The following is a 23,384-nucleotide window of genomic DNA, read 5'->3' as shown; positions in this document are numbered from 1 at the left end:
GTTGCAAATTTACATCTTAAGATTCTTTGCTTACATGTTACAGGTAGCCTCAAGAATAAAATTTTTTTACAGTATTTACATGAACATGGCAGGAAATAGATGAGTAATTTATTTCATCAGAATCTCTTAGCTGAGTATGTATATGTAATCCTGGGTGAAAATTCAGAATTGCTTGGTTTAAAGGTTTCAGAGATTTATCTTATGATCAGTATCATATTGGAATTTGTATTCCTCTGAGAGTATTTATTGTTCTCTTTTCCTTTTTGCTGATAGACACGAATGAACTGGAGACGATCCTTCGAGAGCTAAAATACAGGATTGGCATCCAGTCAGCGAAGTTACTTCGGCAGCTGAAGCAGAAAGATCGGCTTGTGCACAAAGTGCAGAGAAACTGTGATGTTGTGACGGCGTGCCTGCAGGCCGTGTCTCAGAAGAGAAGTAAGTGCGGAGCGGGGCTACCTGTTAGCCATGTGGGACCGGAGTGCTACATCGGTAGTCACGATATTTTTGAGTATTTCTATTGAGAAATTTTAAATGGAAGCCTATCTCTTCAGAACCAAGAACGATGAACAACTCAGTCAGTTTCCTATATTTTTCACTTAAAGTGTATATTATTGAAATCAAAAGTTTGCTTGGGTTTTTCCATAAGATAGAATGGGAAAACCTGAACGAACTTTTGGGCCAAGCCAATACATATCCGATGTTACAGACTTGATTTTATTATTCTAAATTTGAAGTAGTATTCCACTTTGAAAATGGTATTTTTGCCTGATGCTAAATATGTCTGAAATCTTTATTTTTAAAACAGCAGCAAAGAGACACAAACTAGAAGTCATGTCTCTGCTTCTTTATGCTGCGTGTTGCTCTAATAAGTGAATTAAGCGGTTGACTTAAAAGGAGACTCTTGTCTCCAGGATCTTACAATAATTTACTCTGAAATCTGAAAAGGATAAAATGTTTTAAAAATTAAATTGTCTCAGGGAGTTATTCCATTCAAAAGCAAGAGATACATGGTTTGTTAAAAACAAAATGTTAAATTACTAATCCATGTTAGATACTAGATATAAAAGCTTATGAATTGATTTTTAAAAATTCTCCATGCAAGAGTTTTATGTTTTATTCTGCTAATATTTCCCCATTTTTGTTTTGTATTTTTTATTAACATGCAGCACGGCAGAACAGTATGTTCAGGTATGGTAAATATAGGCACAGTGATGTGTTTTGATGGAATGCAGCTTTTTAGGTGCATGTGAAAGTTGTCTTTTTTGTTCCTTTCCCTTCTCACATTTTGTGTGTAAAGTGACACTTCCTGGAGTTTTTTTTTTAATTCTAAATTAAGATGTGTCTATTTTCATAAAACAAGTTTCAGGGCTTGATTAGCTTCAGATAATATAATGGCTTAAATTCCATTCTTATGTTTGCTATTTAAAAGAAAATACTGTTTTTTTCCTCTCCTTTTATTGTATCACTGTTATCCCAAAATTATTATTCATGGTGTTTACTGAAGAAGGTTTTGGCCTAATTAAACCGAATACTGCTTATTATTATAATGATGTAATACTCCATACAAGAAGCAAAAATGTAATTCCATAGAGGGTTTTCTCCAGAGCTAGGTACTTGTCTGAAATCGCTGGAGAAGGAGGGTAGAGATACATAAATATACATGTACATATATAGACAGATGTATACTATATAGTGCATATCATCTGTATATGCATGTGTATCTACAAGAGGTTGTCATGTGTTATAAGTATTTGATATTTTCCCATGGATTCTGGTTGATTTACTGGTATTCAGTAAAAATGGTATTATTTTCCCTTTTAATTGTGAAATGTTTTGATCTTGATTTTTCTCTTTTCAACTGTTGTTTTCATCTTCCCATTAGTATTATTTGTTCCAGAAGTTAAAAACCCAGAGTGGTAAATGCATGGATTTGGATGTGTGGAAAAGTGTAAGTGGGCGATGGAGCCAGTATTAGGAGAGAGAAAGGAAGGTCAGGTCAGCACAATCACGGGTTGGTAATTACCAGGGACTGATCATCGTTTAGAATTTGACTTTGCTTGACTGATGAAAGGACTGGTTTTTGTGTCTTTTAAGAAAAATATGTCCACAAGCCACTGATTCAGCTTGTGAATTTGTGGATGCACCGTTCCTATGTATTTTAAATTTTTGTCTCTTTAAATCTAGGGTTTTACCTTTCAGAGAATATGGGGCATAATGGCTCCTTCCCTGGGATTTAAATTCTCACCTAGCTAATAAGACTCTATTAGATGGAACTAATAGAGTATTTTTGTTGAATTAAGAAATAACAATGCCTCAGAATTATTCTCATCATATGATACAGCATTATGATGTAGACTTTGTTAGAAATTTGACTAAGTGGTTATTTAGAGAACTCCAGAGATTTGGTGTTCAGTGACTGAATGCCTGAGTTCAGTAGTAGTACTGAACTGTACTGTACATTTGTCCTCTTTCCTCAAAGTCAGCTAACAACAGATGAATAGATGTATGTAATTAGTCACTGAACTTTCCATTTTAGTAGTGACTGTCAGTGATTCATTCAAATACAGCGACATGTTGGATCGTTTGTATTTAATGTGCAGGAGTCCAGGTAATCCCTATTTTTCTCTCCATGTAGATTCAGTGCTTATGATTCTTTCCATAAGTGATTTTTTTCCCTTTAATAACATGCCACAGAATAAAACAATTTAAATCTTTTATTAAAATGGGTTTTTCCTATTGATATATTAAAGAGGATATATTAATTTTGAAATAATCATGTGTGGATTATGAACCAAAATGACTAGACCATTTTTATTTCTAGCACAGGTGAAGTAAGCACTTAGACTTTTTGATTTTCTACACCAAGTCTTATGGTAACATCTCTTTATTTTTACACTGGGGTGAGAATAAGAGCAGGATCAATAATTGCCTTCCAGAACAGCAGATTTTTCCCTTATATTTTGCCAGTCTTCTAAGGGTAACCGTAGTATAACCACATTAGTATTAATGATAAAACTAATAATAACAGTAGCAGCAGTTGTTTTATGCCAAACTGTTGGTTTTATCTCTCATAGCAATTCTGAAAGTATATTGTCTTTGCATGTGTGCTTAGTCATGTCTGACTCTGTGATCCCATGGACTGTAGCCCACCAGGCTCCTCTGTCCATGGGATTCTCCAGGCAAGAACACTGGAGTGGGCTGCTGTTCCCTCCTCTAGGGGATCTTCCTGACCCAGGTATCAAATCTGTAACTCCTGTTACAGGCAGATTCTTTACCACTGAGCCACCTGGAAAGCCCATTTAGACACCTTTTATTGTTTTTAGGCACATTTTATTGAGAAATTGAGATTCAGAAAGTTTAAGGAATTTGTCTAGTGGCTGAGATGGAATTTAAAGATAGATATCCTAAAAATTCACTCTTTGTACTATAAATTGTGACATGAATGTTCTACTTTTTTTCTTAGCCATTGGATTGATACTTCTATAATACTGGATTACTGTTGGAGCCATAAGAAATTTGTAACATGCAAAGCACGTAATATAGAGTTTCAGGTTTATTAGAATATATTGCTTTAGCATTGTTTGCATGTGAAATAAAATACTTTATCTTTTCTTGGCCAGATGGATTATGGAACAAATGCATGTGGTGTGCAGGAAAATCCACCCAAAGACATTAAGATGATGGGAAGAATAAGATGACTAGCCAAGAGTTTGACTCTGATGTTAAGATTTTTAAGCAGTTTGCTTATCCCGTGGTTTGATTATTTTTCCTGAAAGCAGAAGGGAGGCCATGTTAGTGATCGGCCTTGCCTATTTCTACAGTTTTTTTGCATTGGTGCATTAAATGTTTAAGTTATGCTGGTTGAGTTTGTGAAAGGTGCTAAGAATCCAGTGATAAAATCTAGTGATAACTGGAAAACTATGAAAAGCATATATATGAAAATACTGTTTTCTTTTTTTAAAGAATCACTATTCATTTACTTATTTGGCTGCCCTGGGTCTTGGTGGTGGCACACGGTATCTTTGCTACGTCATGCAGATATTTCATTACACGGTACGGACCCTCTTGCTGTGGCATGCGGACTTCAGTAGTTGCGCCCATGGGCTCTCTAGTTGTGGTGCGTGGGTTCAGCTGCTGTGGCCGTTTCAGGAGTTGCAGCCGGTTCAGTTAGTTGCTGTGGCATGTGGGATCTTCATTCCCTGAATAGGAATCAAACCCACGTCCCCTGCATTGCAAAGTGGATTCTTAACTACGGGACCACTAGGAGAGTCTTGGAAATATTGTCTTTATTTTTAGCCTGGTCAGTAAGTACAGGAATTTTAGGCAGCTTATAGACTCCTTTTATTAGTGCGCCATCCCTGGCATCTTGATTATTATGATTATTATCATTAAATCTTGCTATCATAAATGCCTGGTAGAGACTTTGTCAAAAAGTAGTGGTCATTGTTCTTTGTCTGTGGCTATCTCCTCTGCAGTAGGACCTTGTCCTCTCTGGCAAGAGAAGGAATTTGTGTGACCCTAAGCTTGGTGTCACTGGCATTCAACATTTTCCATTAAAAAGCAATTCCTTTTGCTTTTTAAAAAATTATAAAAGTAATGCACTCAACCATTTATCTACTCCTAGGTATTTCCCCAACAGAACTGGAGATGTATATCCCCATGAAAATTGGTACATGAATGTTCATAGCAACTTTTTTTTAATCATAGCCCCAAAGTGGAAACAACTCAAATGTCAGTTAGCGGATGAATGGATAATCAAATGTGATACACCCATATGTTGGAATATTATTCAGCCATAAACAGGAATTAAGTTACTAATTCATGTTACAACATGGATGACCCTTGAAAACAGGCTTAGTGAAAGAAGCAGACACAAAAGTGCACATACTTTATGATTCCATTTGAACATTTGATTCCATTTGAACATATTCCATTTGAACATTTGAACATTTCAAAATGTTCAGAATAGATAAATCCATAGAAATAGAAAATAAATTAGTCATTGCTAAGGCTGGCAGTTCGGGAGAACAGGAAGTGACTGCTGATGGCAAGGCTTTTTTGTTGGAGCGATGAAAATGTTGTGCTGTTAGATAATGCACAGTTTTGTGAATATACTAAAAAATCATCAAACTGTACAGTTGAAAAGGGTGAATGTTTTATGGCATGTCAATTATATCTCAATAAAAAGTGTTAAAATATATTAAAGGAACTTTGAAAAATACAGAAGTGTTGGGAAAAAAGAGGAAAAAATAATTTTCTAAAGATGCTCTCTTAAATTTTTTGAATTTTTATTCTACTTGAATAAAAATATGAAGCTTTGTAATATGAAGTTTTTCCAAAGTCAGTGTACTATGTAATATTTCTGTATCTCGTCTTTTTTATGTGACATACCATAAACTGGTGCCATTGTCATAAATTATTCATAAACGTAATTTTGGATGATTAATGAACTATTTTTTAGTCTACCATTTTTTTTGTTTGTTTTTTGTTACTATCTCGTAACAGTGATGAATCTCCTTTCAGTTGGGGGTATAGAAACACATTATTTAAGCAGGAAGGGAAATTGATGGATTTACCTAATTAAAAGTCCAGGGATGTGCCTTCAGGTGTAGCTAAATCAGATACAAGTGCTCAAAGAGCATCTTTAAAAATAGAACTTCATCTCTTAGCTGTGCTTTCCTCTGTATTAGATAATGCCCAGATGACCAACAGCAGCTCCAACTCAGCAAACTTATCAAAAGAACAGATCTTTTTCCATAACTCCAGAAAGTCCCATAGTTCACTTTCCTTGACCTAGTTTAGTTGGGTCACAGGCTTGCTGAGAATCAATCAATCCTTTTTTATATGTATGTAAGAAGGTGTTAGGGCTTCCCCGGTAGCTCAGTTGGTGAAGAATCTGCCTGCAGTGCAGGAGACCAGGGTTCAATCCCTGTGTTGGAAAGATCCCCTGGAAAAGGAAATGGCTACCCACTCCAGTATTCTTGCCTTTAAAATCCCATGGACAGAGGAACTTAGTACTAGGGCTACTGTCCATGGGGTCGCAAGAGTCAAACATGACTTAGCGGCTAAACCACCAAGAAGGTGTTAAAGTAATAAGTGCTACGGGGAAAAACAACAGAATAAGACAGATTTGGAGTTGCCAACAGTTGGTGTTGGTGTCGTCAACCCTTCAAATTTTAACTATTCTAGTGAGTGTTTTAGTGGCTGCATGATTTTTGTTTTAATTTTGCTGATTACTAATGTGGTTCAGCACCTCTTCCTCTTACTATTTGTCCCTATGAAAAAGATTGTCTTTTTCTTGCAGATTTGTAGGACTTCTTTATGTATTCTGAATATGAGTCTTTGTCAGATGTATGTGATGCAAATAACTTCTCCCACCTTTCTGGTTTGCCTTTTCACTCTCAAGAGTGTTGTTTAGAAGGAATCTATGTATGTTCTCCTGGGAGTCATTCTTTCCTTTCTGGAATCTCACCTGCTGATTTGTGTATTTGGTCAGATTCCTGACATGTTTTGTTTCCTGTTGTTTAGTAAAGTGGCTCTTCCTGGGGTGTACTAAACCGGGTGATCTCTTTGAAAGCTTTTTCCCCCTTTTGTTTTAATATACTGAGAAAGAAATGGGAATGTTAAGATCAATTTTAGGAGTGGTGTGTGTTGTTGTTATTATTGTTCAGTCACTCAGTTGTGTCTGACACTGAGACCCCATGGACCACAGCACACCAGGCTTCCCTGACCTTCACCATCTCCTGGAGCTTGCTCAAACTCATGTCCTTTGAGTCGGTGATGCCATCCAACAATCTCATCCTCTGTTGTCCCCTTCTCCTCCTGCCTTCAATCTTTCCCAGCATCAGGGTCTTTTCCATTGAGTTGGCTCCTTGCATCCAGTGACTTCAGCTTCAGCATCAAGCCTTCCAGTAAATATTCACTGGTGTGTATATTAAATGACTATTCATTCTGGAACATGGGGACAGGATTATAATAAAAGGAGATGGAGCAGTTGAAAAAGAAAAGTGTCATTCAATGAACAAGAGTCCTTAGTTTTTATGTAGTCCAATTTACTAGTCTTTTAGCTTCTTGGAGGGCCAGCTTCATCAGCATGTGATCTGTGCAGACACGTGGGGCGCATGCTCATTAGAGCCCCACACTTGATTTAATGCTCTGTTGTTGCTGTTTATAATTTTAAGGGGTCCCCATAGATTACAAAACCAGTCCTGTATTTATAACTGGTGCTTTTTTATTCTCCCATTTTATTTTCAGAAAGCTTTGTTATTTTGTTTTCAGATCTTGAGTCACCTAGAATTGATTCAGTTTGTTTGTGATATGACATAGGAGTCAAGTTTCATTTGTCCATATGGACATCTAATTACTTAGCCTAGTTAACCAGCGACCATCCTTTTCCCATTGCTCTGTGGTGCCATTTTTGTAAAAATGTCTGTATGTGTGTGGTCTACTTTGAAGCTTTTATTCTGTTTTGTTTTGTCTATCCTTGAGCTAATGCAGCACTGTCTTAATTACTGTACTTTATAATAACTCTCGCTGATAGTTGGTTCTTACACCTTGTTCTTCTTTAAGATTGTTTTGTTTATTATTGGCTTTTTGGGGAGACTTGACGTCTTTACAATGGTGGGTCTTCTGGTCTATAAAGATGGCATTTTAAATTATTATTTATTATTATTCCAACTTATTTGAATGATATTTTCCAGTTTTCTATGTGGAGGCCTTATATATTTTTACTGTATTTATTCTTAGGAAATTGAGTTTTCTTCATGCTGTTTTGAATTGGTATCTTTTAAGAAACTGTTTCTAGAACACAGAAATATGATTGTTTTCTGCACCTGAACCTTATACCTAGTAATCTTACTTTTTCTTTTGTTAATTTTAATAATTTATGTAAAAGCTTCTGTTTTTTTCTAAGTGCAAGATCTTTATCACCTGTGAATACTTTGTTTTATGGATTTCTTTACCATCCTTTTATTTTTCTCCTCTTGTGTATTGGTTATGAACTTCAGTTTAATCTTGAATAGAAGCAATGATAATGGATGGAAATTTTTGTATCATTTTTTAGATCCCACATATATGGGATGTCATATGATATTACTCCTTCAGAGTACCTCTTTTTCCTTTATTTAGAAGAGATTGTGTAAGACTGGAATTATTCCTTTCATAAATAATTGGTGGAATTCACTGGTAAAATATTTAGGCCCTAAGTTTCCTTTGTAGGAATGTTTTAAATTATGGATTCAACTTTAGAAATTATAGGATTATTTGTATTCTCTAATTCTTATTCTATCAGCTTGGGTCAGTGACATAAAATTTGCCCATTTCATATAACATTTCACATTTACAAGCATAAAAACTTTAAGAAAAATTTTGGCTCTTTTTAGTATTTTAATAAAACAATATCACTGATTTAAATAGAATTCACTTACTACTTAAAATATTATAGAATGTATCACCATAAAGAAGAATATTCTAACACATATATATATTAAAAAATAAGCAAAAGGTGATGTATGTGGATATCCACCTATCAAGACTGAGTAACAAATATTACTGGCACATTAGAAGTCTCTGTGTGTTCCTCCCTGGTTGCAATCGATTTTCTCTGCTGCATTTGTGTTAATTATTCCCTTGCTTCTCTTCATAGTTTTTCCCACCTCCTGTACATATTCAGAAATAACATATAAAGAGCTGAGTAGCAAGCCCATCCCTACTTGTGTAGGGAGAGGGTAATGTTACCTCTGGAAAAGCTCTGAAAAGACAACCAGTTTCTGGGTCACAGTCTGATGAATTAACTGGAACCCCTTCTGGGGGTGTCAGAGGGCAAGATTGTAAGCAGGTTCTGTAGCATTTGTGAGGACTATAGTTTGGACTAGTTGCTGAGTGATCAGCAAAATTAGGGGAGTAGACTACTGCTTTTTTTTTTTTAATTGAAGGATACTTACTTTACAATATTGTGTTGGTTTCTGCCATATGTCAACATGAATCAGCCCTAGGTATACATATATCCCCTCCCTTTTAAACCTCCCTCCCACCTCCCACCTTATCCCACCTGTCTAGGTTGTCATAGAGCATCTGTTTGAGCTCCCCGAGTCATCCAGCCAAATCCCCATTGGCTATCTGTTTTACATATAGTAATGTATGTGTTCCCATGATACTGTCTCCATTCGTCCCACCCTCTCGTTCCCCGACTGTGTCCACAAGTCTGTTCTTTATTAATTTTTGGCTGTGCTGGGTGTTTGCTGCTGTGTGCAGGCTTTCTAGTTGGGGTGCACGGGCTTCTCATCGTGGTGACTTCCCTTGTTGTGGGGCATGGACTCTAGGTGCACGGGCTCAGTAGTTGTGGCCCGGGCTTAATTGCTCCGTGACTGCTGCTTACTTTTGATTTGAAGCCCGCCATGGCTTTGCTCCTGCTCTCAGAAGTAGGTCCAAGCAGAATACTTTCGTGGGCATGGAGGGGAGTGGAGAATAGGCACTTCATCAGCACACTGAGATAAACAAGCCCAGGTGAGAATCTGGGCCAGCTCGCCTGGGAATTCTCTCCTGGCGTTAGAAGAGGGTCCAGGAGCAGCAAGCCTCTTGTGTTGACTCCAGTCCACACCCCTGGGATTTGAGCTGCTGCTGCGCTCCGCGCCGGCCGTGCCTTGTCTGCGGTTCACTGGTCATTTTGAGATCCCTCTTCACTCTTACCCTGGAGGTTGTCTTTGTCTGCTGTGTTGGATCTCTTTCTTCTTCTGTCCCGTGTTTTCTCCTTCTTATTTTTTATATCATCACCCACATCCCCTTGAGAAAGGATGCCTATGGGGTCAATTTCTGGAAACTGTGCAGGGATGGAAATGTCTTTATTGTATCCTTGCTTCGACTGACATTTCTATACCTGCTCTGTTGCCTCCTTGCTTTCATTGTTGGTCTAGAGAAGTCTGAAGCCTTCTGATCCGTCATCCTTTGTACTGGCCTGTTTATTTCTCCTTGTTGAAAGCTTGTGAACTCCTCTCTCTGTTCTTGGCCTTCTGAAATTCATGGGCAGGTTGCTTGGTGTGGGTCTATTTTCATCCATTGTGCTGGGTCTAGGCAGACTTTTCGATCAGGCAACTTGTCTTTCAGTTCTGGAAAATTTATGTGAATTAATTCTTTGCCCTTCCTCTCTTTTTTTAAAATCAAGTTTTATTGAAGTATAGTTGCTTTACAGTGTTGTGTTGGTTGCTGCTGTACAACATCCTCTATATTTTTATTTTTCTTCCTTTTTAATCTTTCTGGAATTCTATTGTTTGGCTGTTAGAGCATCTGAACTAGTTCTATAATTCTTTTTTATTTTTAAATTGACCAGATATTCTTTTAATGCGAATTATAAAAGACCAAAAACATTTTTTTTGCAAACTGCCTTTTTTTAAAATAAATGATTTGCTTTTAATTACAAATACTGTGTGAGACGATGCCTTCTTTTACAAAACCAATAAATACAAGAACAAATTTTAAACATATGTAGTTTGTCCAAGATATGTGGGGGGAGGGGGAACCTGATTTTTTTCCCCCAGTATTAAAAAAAAATCAGTACTCTCTAGCTTGACAAAGAATAAGTTTGAAGGTATGACTCAACTGGAGAAGAGAGGGAGGGCATTTTATAGCTGCTTTAAATAGCTCCTGATGATTCTTCCAATGTTACCTTTCCTTTCTGAAACCCGTATCTTCACAAAATAGTTGAATTTAAAATATTTCTAATAAACTGATTAATGGAAAAGAAAATATGTATCAAACACATGTATAAATTTTACCATCAGCAATTATGCATATCAATAAGACACTAACTTTAAAAGATACAAAAAAAGTGAGGAAAACCCTGAATTACAGAAAAGAAAGTCAAATTTACTTAATGAAAAACTAGAATTAATAAAAATTAGCAAATACACACACACAAAAATACACACACAGCAGCGGCACTGTGTATTGACTCACGTAGGGGAAAAGCAGTGGTCCAAGACCACTCAACATGGCTTTTTCAGTTAAAGGGGAAAAAAAATCTAAACTCACACACATATGCACACAAAAAACAAGAACCCAGTATTTTTCAACAATATAGTCAATCTACAACAAACACAAATTCAGAATTATTTTACAGTGCTTAATACAAAAGATCCCCATCTTGGGGGGGGTGTATATATATATATATATACACACACACACATTTATTTCAGTGGCTTACTGTTGACTTATTTTTAAATATATTAGTGTTATTACATTTATTACATTAAATATATTGCATGTTATCACATGTATTTAATGGTCTCTCCTTTTATTTAGCATCATGTAGCATTTGGTAGCTTCCAACTACCAAAAATTCTGATTGGTAGGCAGACAGGTGCCTTATTTTCTGAAATCGAACGCAGTGGTTTTAAACACTGGCCAGAAAATGTTTGGCTGCCGTTTCAGCACATGGAAATAGTTACACTGATGCCCAAATTGCCAGTTTCTTCAAAAAGCTGTGCAGCTCTGGTGTCAAAGACGAGGCGGTCGCTGTTCATGATGGCTGTTGCAAGTCCCTCGTGAGCAGAGCGAGGCGCGGCCTCCCAGGTCAGTCGCCGCCGAGGGCCGCTGAGCTCAAGTCGGTAAGCGAAGTTTTCGGCTTGCTTGCGTGTTCCTATCAGCTGTACGACGGCAAAGAATTGCTGGTGGCCGACGTTATTTCTCCCGTTTCTCTAAGACGAGCATGAAGTGAACTCCGAAGCAGGACTGCATCATCACCCAGTCGACGGCGGCAGGAAGGCTGATGTCGGTAGCGAGGAAGACGATGTCCTCGCCCTGCAGGGTTGCGATGGAGTCGTGCTGGTGCCTCAGATGCGGCATGACGGCATCCAGAGAGCTTCGCCATTTACAGGAGGCGCCGGGGCACGGGCAGCAGGAAGGCCGACACGCACAGAGCTCTTCGTGGTCTGCCTTCTCCGTGTGTGGCAGGGCGGCTCCGCAGCCGTAAGAGGACTGAGTCGGCCACTTTCTCCATGGCCAAGTTGCGAATGGATCCCAGCGGGTCGAGGCAAGTCGGGCAACAGGAGATCCTGGGGCGACAGTTGCCACAAACAAGATGGCCGCCCTGGCACTGAAGGATGGGCGGCAGCACATAGTCAGAGCGGCCCGGACACTGCAAGAGACTCGCCCAGTCACTGCGGGGCGAAGTTGCGCCCGTCGGGGCGGCCACGCTCCGGGAGGTGCCAGCAGGCAACGCCGCCTCTGTCTGACGGCTCATTTCTGCGGGCGGAGAGTGCGCCTCGGCCCCGTCCCGCCTCACACGCTCTCGGCCGCCGCCAACCGCCGCCGCCGCCTCTTCCTCAGGCCGACACTGACGGGACACGCTGGGTGGCCGCTGCCGCCGGAGAGTGCGCCCCACAGCGGCCGCCGGGTCTCCCCCCGGCCTCTGCCGCCGTTTACGGCGACGTTCCCCTAGCCCGCCGCCTGTTCCCGCTCAACACCTCACAGGGCCGCGGCCGCCATGAGGAGGCGCGGCCGCTGTGAGGAGGCGCGCCGGCGTCCTGGAGCGGGCGCGCTGTCCTTCTCGTTTTGTTTTCTGTATCTGTTACCTTGCTTTCCTTTCTCAGAGGTTACCGCAACTTTATCTCCCAGTCCTATTACGGAGACGTCTTTGGGGCATTGATGTTGGAATGCTTCATGTATACATACAGTACTCTGTTCTCACCTCATAGACGCAATATATTTTCTTATTGCTCTAGGGATATTGATGATGGAGACTAAAACAAAGAGAAAACAGCTATTTGTAGAAAATAGGCTGTACAAGGAGGAAAAAATTTTTTCAAAACTACTGTTCTAGTTCGAGTTCCCTGAATATTTGGTAGTCCTTGGCTGTCTGCTCTTAAATGTGAGGATCTAAGAGAAATGACTGAACTCTGTCTGAGCTCACCACTAGGGCTTATGGGCTTGGAGCGTTACTGAAGGGTTATGGGGATGGGACCTTTCTTATCCCCTACCTCCCCCACCTCCCCACGCCCCAGCCCAGGTCATTGTCTTTAGGTTTTTCTTGGGGAGCTGGTGAGAGGCCTCAGGGAAGAGTCTCCTAACTTCTTGCCTGGGCGCAACTTTTGTGGGGATAAGAGCTGGGTCTCTGCATTCAGCGCTCAGGGCGCATATGGTCTAAGAATCCCTCTGTTTTAGGTCAAGTTCTCACTCTTAGTTGGTTGTCCAGCAACTCTGTTTTAACCCCTTTCAGGAACGAAAACTTCGTCTTTTTTGCAGGGATGGTAGAGAAGTAAGCCAGGCTTTCCAGGTGCTGCTAGTGGTAAAGAACCTGCCTGCCAATGCAGGAGGCCTAAGAGATGTGGGTTTGATCCCTGGGTTGGGAAGTCCCCTGGAGGAGAGCATGGTGACCCACTCCAGTATTCTTGCCTGGAGAATACCATGGACAGAGGAGCCTGGCGAGCTACAGTCCATGGTGTCCACAAACAGTTGAACATGACTGAAGTTACTTACCACACAGAGAAGTAATTGACCAGCCTCGTGAAGTAGAAGAGAGAATCTAGGGATCCAAATATTTTTCAAGAGCTTTCTCCCAATTCTCCTTATTAAGCCGGGCTGCCTCTTTCATGGAGTATGTGGTGTAATAGAGTTTGGATTTCAGCTTTCCCATGTCATTTTGGGATCTGACTTTCTAAGATATGCTAAGTCAATTTCTACTTGTCTGTATGTTTTTTTTCCGCTTCAAAACTCTATTGCTGTTGTCTGTGCTGCTGTTTTGTTTTGTTTTTACTTCTTGATCCTTGTTGGTTATATTAAACAAAGATCTCTTAACTGTAATTTTAGTGTGATTTTGATGGGGACCAAAATTAATTGGGACCAAAATTCATTGGAAGTACTGATGCTGAAACTCCAGTACTTTGGCCACCTGATGTGAAGAACTGACTCATTGGAAAAGACTGTGATGCTGGGAAAGACTGAAGGCAGGAGAAGAGGATGACAGGATGCAATGGTTGGATGGCATCACAGACTCGATGGACATGAGTTTGAGCAAGCTCTGGGAGTTGATGATGGACAAGGAAGCCTGACGTGCTGCAGTCTATGGGGTTGCCATGAGTTGGACATGACTGAGTCACTGAACTGAACTGAAAATTAGTTGGAATTTTTTTTGAATCCTCCTTAATCCAGATGTGTGTGCTCCTTTTTTCATAAGCTCATTTGTTTTGCTAGGTGGAGAGAAATGAGCATTTTTTCAACTTTATTGAGGTATAATTGATTTAACTTAGCATTTAGATTAAGGTAGATGTGCCTTAACTTTGGAACATGGTTGCAGAATTGTGAATTTTGGCATAAACCTGATAACAGATTTAGGTAATCTCTTGATAAATGATTAACAGCTTGGTCTGCCCTAAAGTTACTTAGTAAGACTATGACTAGTATAAAGAAAGTAGCTTATCATTGCTTACAATATATTTTAACAGCAGTTTCCTCTCATATTCTTTAAGCTCTTAGTGTCTTGCTGCTGAATTATTTTTTCATTTTGTCATAATTTACTTATTGGAAATTTGTAAAATATTTGAAAGTACTGTATAGCTTTGGAACCTCTCACTTCTGGGGAGATTCTTGTGGCTTTGAAAGAAAAAAAGTAGATGTTTCTTGTGACCTCATCACAAAGAGAACTGGTTTTTAGAGGAAAAAAAATCTGAGTCTCAAATTCATAATAATTTAGAGCTAGACTAGAACTTAGACGTGATTTCTGTTTACTCCTGATCTTAGGGCTGAGCAAAGCGAGGTGTGGAAGAGTTAAAAGTGTTGCTGAATATAATCTGAAAAACAAAGAACAGAACGACAGCAACACAAAAACTGAATCACTATGCTGTACACCTAAATCTGACCCAGTATTGTAAATCAACTGTACTTCAATTAAAAAAAAAAAACATGGAAACTGTGTTGATCGGTAACTCAATCGAGGCTCCCAGGTTGGTGGCATCCTAGTGATCAATTATGACAAAGAAAACTGTACATACATCAGCAGAGGGAGTTCTCTTTCTCTTTTTAGTTTTCCTAAGAACTGTGTTAAATTTATGTTCTCTGTGTGGTCGGTCGTGGCTTGAATCCTGGTTCAGCCGCATAATTACATGAGGTGCAGTTTCATGTAAGTCGTTTGACATCCCTTTGCTTCATTTTTCTCATCAGTGGAAAAAAAATAAACAAACATGGGGGTGGGGCATGATGATAATACCTACTTCATAGGATGGTTATGAGAATTAAGTGAGTTAAATTATACAAAATGATTATTGAAGAGGGTCTGGACATACCATTTTCTATTAATGCTATTATTTCTGCTTGGAGGAGGTTTAGAGGCTGCCTTTTCCATCAACATTTGGGTACTTGCTTTTTGAAGGCAACTGTGAATGCTCTTGGGGTTTTTCCCATTTTAAAAATTTGATAGGATAAGATTATTTGAGGAGGAGATCCTCGGTTATCATAATTTGGAATTTTAGACTTTTCAGCTCTTTTGGAAAGGATGGCTTACTCTTGTCCAGTAGCATGGAAGGAGATTGCTCCTCTTTTATGTGTTTCAGTTGAAAAGCTGATGTTTAAACATGTTTTGGGGATACACATTATATCTGAAAGTTGGCAACTGCCTGTGTGTACAAGGGCAATAGGGTCCAAGGTGAGAATCACCTAAGTTCACCTTAAAGCCTTGCAAAGAACTAGGTTTAGAAATGATAGGAATGTGCTACGTGGCTAGGGGTAGGTGGGCTGGGGAAAATATCCCAGGCAGAGATAATTGTAGAGGCTGTGAGGACATCAGGTACTGAGGATACTTCTGGTAATCCTAGTATTTCTGGGTATAAAATTGGGCTGTGTAACTAACTGCCTGTTGAATATAGAACACTAATGTCCATGAACTGTCTGCTCAGCTAGATTGAAAGCTGTTTGAGGGCATGGCTATTTGACAATAGCTATTGGATAAGTAAACATTTATTTTGTTAGGATACGGTACTGATGATGATAATGCAATCTTACCTCTATGTGAGGGTGAAGTGAATGGAGAAAATTAGATGTCATTCTAGTTAGAAAGTCTGAAAAATAGGTTGAGAATTTATACTGTTTATAAATTTATATATCTCAAATGGTAAAAGAGTCTGCCTGCAATGCAGGAGACCAGGGTTCAATCCCTGGGTCTGGATGATCCCTTGGAGAAAGAAATAGCAACCCACCCCAGTATTCTTGCCTGGGAAATCCCATGGACAGAGGAACTTGGCGGGCTACAATTTAGTGATTAAGCAACAAAAAGGCAACAGGAGAATAGCCAAACAGATAATTCAGCTATGTTGTCTTTATAGAGTATCTCTTTCACAGCATTGTAAAATTTTACCTCTGTATTGTCAATTCTAAATATGGATCTGATCTAACTCCCTCCCCAAACTGCAGGACCTTTATTTTCCTACCTACCTCTTGGAATTTTCATCAGGATTTTACTTTTGATGTCATTGACCAATAGTCTAGCTTTTTTTTTTTTCTGGGGAGGGCATGAACAAGTCGGTGTTTGCAACAGACTCTGTATAGAAACATATTTTAATATGTTATGTTGGAAGAGAATTGTCTCTAATGAATGCACATTGTTGGTTTGTGCCTAGTCTTTTAGACAGAGCTCTTTTGGTCTCATCCAGTATTGTCTTCTCAACACCATTTGCAGAAAGAAGTGTTCTTGGATGTGGTCACTAAAGCAACATCAAAATTTACTCTCTGGCCTGCGATCTCTCCCATAAGCTTTCTGTGCTATATGAAAGTTGCCATAGCTGGGCGCCTTGGTTTTTTGCGTGTCTAGTTCTTCTAGCTCAAGGTGGAGATGGCCTCACACCTTACTGACACTCCCCAGGGCTGACAGCAGAGGGCAGGCCTGCTCCTTTCTCTGACCTGGGGCCTGCGTTCTTCTTCCTGACTGTCTGCTTCCTCTGACATTCAGCAGTTTTCTGATTTGTCAGATCACAGTTTCTGGCTTCAGTTATGTAACATAATTCAAAACCAGGGGAAAGGGGACACAGAAGTCATTTCCTTGTTTCCTCCGTACATCTTCATTCTTTCTGGGCAGATTCTTTTAGCCCATATTGGTGGCCCTCTCTGAACTTTTTCTGCCCTATTTCTCCCAGAATGACCCATAAGAGCTATTAGGGATTCAACTCTCGTGTAATGTGAGAAGACTGTGGTCCTCAGGTGTTAGATTCAGCTCTCTACTCAACTCTCTACTCATGTAATGTGAGAAGGTGTGGTTCTCAGGTGTTAGGTGATGATTCTTAATAGGTCATCAAGGAAGCTTTTCAGGTTTGATTCCTGCATTGACAGCCACATCCATATTAATAGATTTGTTGTTATTCTTGGAAAGATGTGATAATAATATTTCTCCTTTGTAGAGGAGGTGCTAAGTCTGCAGATAGTATTGGGCTATTTCAGGAGTGAGTTCAGGAGTCCTGGATTCTGTGTCTGATGCTGTTGGTTTTTCTGCACATCATTCCGCTTGCCTTTGTTCATCTATTTAAAGAAACAGTATTCTTCTAGGGGACTTACTGGTGACTCTTCTTTGTGGTATCTCATTGAGGGAAACAACATATTCTCTTTCAAAGTTTTAGCCTTTGTATTTGAGAGTGGCAACAGTTAACCCCACATCAGAAAATCAGCAAATTTCCCAACCTGACCATTAAAAAATTTAGCTGCAGTGTTTACCCTTTATTTGAGTGAAAGTTGAACAGTGAGTGGAAGGTGTCTCCATCATTGTCGTCGTCATGCTGTGCTCAGTCATGGCCCACTCTTTGTGACCTCATGGACTGTAGCCCGCCAGGCTCCTCTGTCCATGGGATTGCCCAGGCAAGAACACTGGACCTGGTCGCCCATTTCCTACACCAGGGGGTCTTCTTGACCCAGGGATCGAACCCATGACTCACTCTTCTGTCTCCTGCCTTGGCAAGTGGGTTCTTTACCCCTCGAGCTACCTGGCAAGCCCTGGTGTGCTATATAGCCCTGCTGCTGCTGCTGCTGCTAAGTCACGTCAGTCGCGTCCGACTGTGCGACCCCACAGATGGCAGCCTGGCAGGCTCCCGTCCCTGGGATTCTCCAGGCAAGAACACTGGAGTGGGTTGCCATTTCCTTCTCCAGCGCCTCAAAGTGAAAAGTGAAAGTGAAGTCGCTCAGTTGTGTCCAACTCTTCACGACCCCATGGACTGTAGCCCACCAGGCTCCTCCGTCCATGGGATTTCCCAGGCAAGAGTACTGGAGAGTGGAGTGCCATTGCCTTTCTCCGGCTGTATAGTCCGCAGAGTTGCAAAGAGTCAGATATGACAACAACGAGTCAGAAGCAATAGCACACACACATGCACCTGGGAAGGCCAGTGGTATGTGAGATTCACTCCACCTGTGTGGACCAGTCACCTTCAGCATCCAGTGGTATTAATGTCCTCTCGGTGGATGGCTGAGATCATACTTTCTTAAGCTTTCCCATGAAGTTAATACTCCTTGCACTTGAATTTCAGTGTGTTTTACTTGAAACTGTATCCAGAATTGCCATCAGTGCTATAACTATAGTTAGGGAATGGGAGTCTCAGAATGAGTAAATGACCTGACTGAGATTTCCCTGTTAATCAACCCAATACTCCTCTCAATTTATAGAATAATGAAATTTGAGATCCTTGGGGACCAGCTAATCTGGCACGCTTATTTTACAGGTGAGGAAATTGGAGGCTAAAAAGGGCTGATAAGATGGTTGCAACAACCTCCCATCTTTTAGGAAGGCTGCTATTAAAAAAAAGAAAACAGAAAACGAGTGTTGGTGAGAATGTGTGAAAAAAGGAAACCCTTGTGCATTTTCGGTGGGAAAATAAAATGGTGCTGCTGCTATGAAAAATGGTATGACAGTTCTCCCCAAAATTAAAAATAGAATTACCATGAAGAAGTGAAGTGAAGTCGCTCAGACGTGTCTGACTCTTTTCGACCCCATGGACTGTAGCCTATCAGGCTCCTCTGTCCATGGGATTTTCCAGGCAAGAATACCGGAGTGGGTTGTCATTTCCTTCTCCAGGAGATCTTCCCGATCCAGGGATTGAACCTGGGTCTCCTGCATTATAGGTAGACGCTTTACCGTCTGAGCCCCATATGATCCCACGATTCTGGGTATACAGTTGTCCCTCGGTGTCCACAGGGTCAGTTCCAGGACCATCTGTGGATTCCAAAAGCCTTGGATGCTTGAGTCTCTCTGTATCTACAGTCTCTATCTGTGGAGTCAGCCAGCTGCAGATGGTGTAAAAAATCTGCATATAAATGGACAAGCACAGTTCAAACCCATGTTGTTCAAGAGTCATCTGTATACCCCAAAGAATTGAAAGGGGGGTCTAGAAAAGATATCTGTACCCCCGTGTTTATAGCAACATTATTCATAGTAGCCAAGGTGTGGAAGCGACCCAAGTGTCCATCGATGGATGAACAGATAAATGAAATGTGATATATACATATGTGCGCTTAGTCACTCAGTCATGTCCGACTCTGCAACCCCATGGGCTGTAGCCCACCGGGTTCCTCTGTCCATGGGGATTCTCCAGGCAAAGTTACTGCAGTGGGTTGCCATGCCTTCCTCTGATATACATATGGTGGAATCTTATTTACCATTTAAAGGGAAAACAAGTCTCACATATGCTAAAACATGGCTGAACCTTGAGGACATTATGCCAAGTGAAATAATAGTCACGAAAAGACAAATAGGTACGACTTAAATGAGGCACCTAGAATCATGAAATTCACAGAGACAGAAAGTAGAATGGTCGTCACTAGGGGCTGGGAGTACGGTTCAATAAGTACAGAGTTTCAGTTTGGAAAGATGAAGAGTTCTGGAGATGGGTTGCACAACAGTGTGAATGTACTTACCACTATTGAACTGTACATGGAAAATGGTTAAGAGGGTAAATTTTATGTTACGCATCACTCCTCCTCAAAGATTTTGTGGTCACATGGATACCTGGTGCTTCCTTGCCTCTCAACTGTTCTGTGCTTGTCCTCATGTGCCATTAATGTCATTCTTCCCACAAAATCAATCATGCGTCAAGCTAACACATCCTTTCCTAACTGGCTTGTCACCACCCAGAAAGATCATTTTCGTTGTTGAAGTGTGGCTGCTGTTTGATGATCCATCCTCCTCTCTCCAAATTGTTCTTTCCCCCTCTGCGCTCCAGGCGGGATGAATTACAGCTGGTTGTAAAAATTCACCCCAGCCTCTTGCTATGAGCTATTCACTTTGGTCCTCTCCTCTCCATTACCTCTCTATGGTAACTTCTACTTTTAGGATCCAGCTGAGGCATCATGTCTTCTGGAAAGTACCTTTGACCACAGAGTCTGAATTCGGTGCTTCTCTGTTCAGGCTCGTCCTGGCCACACGGAGTTGTCATGCTCTGTTCCCTGGTCTGTATCTCCCGCTGGATTGTGCCTTACTTATTTGATGTTCCCAGTGTCTGGTACTCTGCTTGCATGGGGTAGTGGCTCAGAAACCTTTGCTGAGAAAATAACAGTGTCTTGGAAGATGCTGCTGTAAGAGAGGCATATTCAGAAATGTCCATCATCAATCACTGATCTGCAACTCTCTGGCTTTTTTTTTTTTTTTAAAGGGTATCTCTCATTTTTTAAAACTGGGGTAAAATGTTTATGACCGAAACGGTGCCATCTTTTTAAAAACAATTTTACTTCGCACTGCGCTGGGTCTCTGTTGCTGTGCATTCTTTCCTCTAGTTGTGGCGAGCGGGGCTACTCTCTAGTTGCGGTGCACGGGCTTCTCATTGCGGGGGCTTCTGTGGCGGAGCGTGTGCTCCAGAGCTTCAGCGGTTGTGGCTCCCAGGCTGTAGAACTCAGGCTCAAAGGTTGTGGCCCACTGGCTTAGTCGCCCTGTGGCATGTGGGATCTTCCCAGGCCAGGGATTGAATCCATGTTTCCTGCATTGGCAGCTGGATTCTTTACCACTGAGCCCCCAGGGAAGACCCTAAACGTTGCCATTTTAAGGACGCAGTTCATTAGTGTTCCGTGGAGCCACTGTTGTGCGGCCATCACCACCATCTGTCTCCAGAACTCTTCATTTTGCAGAACTGAAGCTCTGCACCCCTTGAGCAAAACTCCACAGTCCTCTCCTCAGTCCCCGGCAACCCCCACCGAGTATGGGTCCTTGATGGGCTTATTTCATCTAGCAGAGTGTCCTCAAGGTTCATCCATGTAGTAGCAGCATGTGTCAGAATTGCCCTCATTGTTAAGGCTGAGTAATATTCCACTGTGTGTAGGTACCGCATTTTGTTTATTCATTCATCGATTGACACTTGTATTGCTTCCACCCCTTGGCTATTGTGAAAAATGCTGGCATGTACATGGGGCAGCTCTGACTTTAAGCATGACAAGCCTGTCCTTGTGTTGTTCACACAGCACCACATAAACACAGCTTTCATACCCTGAATCCTTCCTATCTCCATCCTGAATCATTTTTCTCTAGCCATCTGCTTTCTGTCCCGTTTCAGTCTCCCCAGTTGAGATCTTGTAACTTGTTTTCCTCACTTAGAACTGCTTCTGTTATGACAAACCCACAGCCAGTGCAATATTCAAGGGTGAAAAGCTGAAAGCCTTTCCACTAAAATCTGGTACAAGACAGGATTGTTCACTCTTACCACTTCTCTTCACCATAGTATTGGGAGTCCTAGGCACAGCAGTCAGACACGAAGAAGAAATAAAAGGTATCCAAATTGGAAGGGAGGAGGTAAAATTGGCACTCTATGCAAATAAAACCATAGAGTTGCTTCTGTGGTTTCCTTCTGCATCTGTGATTCACACTCACCCTCTTGTCTATTTTTTCAGATCAGTCATGCTACAGGCCCATGTGGAAGACCTGTTTCTCTACCTCGTGGAGTTTGGGATCTTTTGACAGAATGTTTTCCCTTCCCTCGTCTATTCTGTCCTCCCTGCCAGCACTTTCTCTTCTGCTTTGCCAGCTATTCCCATTTGGAGAAAGGAGGCTTCACTGGCAGCAGTCTTCCCATGCCCTGTTCAGCGTGAAGCACCCCCTTCCTTCCCCTTGACACCTACTGCTTCCTCTCCGCCATCTCCCACGATTGCAAGGCCTTGGAGAAATGGCAAGTGATCTCCTGAGCTAGAGATGACCTATTGCACAATACAGCCCCCGCTCCCAGCAGCCCTTGTTAGGGCATCTGGTGGGGGAGGGGTTTGTTTCACATCTTTTCTGCCTGGTTCATCCTGCTTCTCCAAGGTCACGTGCTGTCTGTCCCTGTAGCACCGTCTTTTCTCTCCACTCTAAGCCTGTTCCTTCTGTCTCAGTCCCCGAAGTACCGCTGTCAGGAGGCTGGCTGTGAGTAATGTCCTTGACTGAGGGTTTTTGGGTTACGAGGAGGAAAGCTGCAGCGTGTAAGGATACAGGAGGTGGTTGACTGGTGAACTGAATCTTGGACATCCTTGCTCATAAATGCTCTTGGGCCATTTTCCTCTGGGAATTTCTCCCTGACAGTCTTTTCCTTTAGGCTGTAGTAATCTGGTGGCTCAGATGGTAAAAAATGTGTCTGCAATGCAGGAGACTCAGGTTCGATCCCAGGGTCTGGAAGATCCTCTGGAGAAGGAAATGGCAACCCCCTCCCATATTCTTGCCTGGAGAATCCCATGGGCACAGGAACCTGACAGGCTATAGTCCATGGGGTTGAACACAGTCTGGACACAACTGAGCGACTAACACTTTGACAATAATCTATTTTAGGCTTCCCAGGTGGTGCTAGTGGTAAATAGCCAGCCTGCCAATGCAGGAGATGTAAGAGATTCAGGTTTGATCCCTGGGTTGGGAAGATCCCCTGGAGAAGTGAATGGTGACCCACTCCAGTATTCTGGCTTGGAGAATCCCATGGACAGAGGGGCCTGGTGGGCTACAGTCCACCTGGGTTGCAAAGAGTCAAACAAGACTAAAGTGATTTAGCACACGCACAATCTATTTTAGGGCTCAACTGCCCTTGCTGCTAGAAAGCCAGAGGATCAGGGGTTAGACGGTAAACCCATACATCGCTGGGCTTGCCTAGATTTTCCCTCACAGGAGAGTCAGCTGTAGTTAACTTTGCTGCCTCTACTGCCCTTCTGTGCGCCCTTCCCAGCTCATCTAGAATGACGTCATTTGGGATGGCGGAGGCATTCTAAACATTTCTGTTAGGCTCAAGTTCATTTTGAATCAAGTCATAGAGTAAATTTTGTTTTTATTTTTAAAACTTTTTTTATTGAATGAAAGATTCTTTAAATTCTATGGTGCTTTACAGTTTTTGAAATGTTCAGACACGTGATTTCTGAAAATCTCATAATAACCCTTTTTTCTCTTTTCCTCTCCCCTCTTACATTGCCCCTCCCCCTTCCAAGGT

At 41.3% G+C, this 23,384-nt stretch overlaps 1 protein-coding gene and 1 pseudogene across 3 annotated transcripts in view; one reads left to right on the top strand and one right to left on the bottom strand.

Moving 5' to 3' along the window:
- Positions 1-23,384, top strand: part of TBC1D30 (TBC1 domain family member 30) — a 104,154-nt gene that overhangs the window by 20,022 nt on the left and 60,748 nt on the right. For all 3 annotated transcript variants that reach the window (XM_065934706.1, XM_065934705.1, XM_065934704.1), the window contains one exon: positions 274-438. In XM_065934706.1, coding sequence (XP_065790778.1) covers positions 274-438 — 165 coding nt within the window. The remainder of the gene's footprint in view (positions 1-273; positions 439-23,384) is intronic.
- LOC136166157 (E3 ubiquitin-protein ligase SIAH1-like) lies at positions 11,424-12,238 on the bottom strand (annotated as a pseudogene).

The sequence above is a fragment of the Muntiacus reevesi genome, chromosome 4 (genome assembly GCF_963930625.1).
Source record: "Muntiacus reevesi chromosome 4, mMunRee1.1, whole genome shotgun sequence".
NCBI classification, from domain to species: domain Eukaryota; kingdom Metazoa; phylum Chordata; class Mammalia; order Artiodactyla; family Cervidae; genus Muntiacus; species Muntiacus reevesi.
Note: the sequence above shows the minus strand (reverse complement) of the source record. Positions and strands in the feature narration are given on the sequence as shown.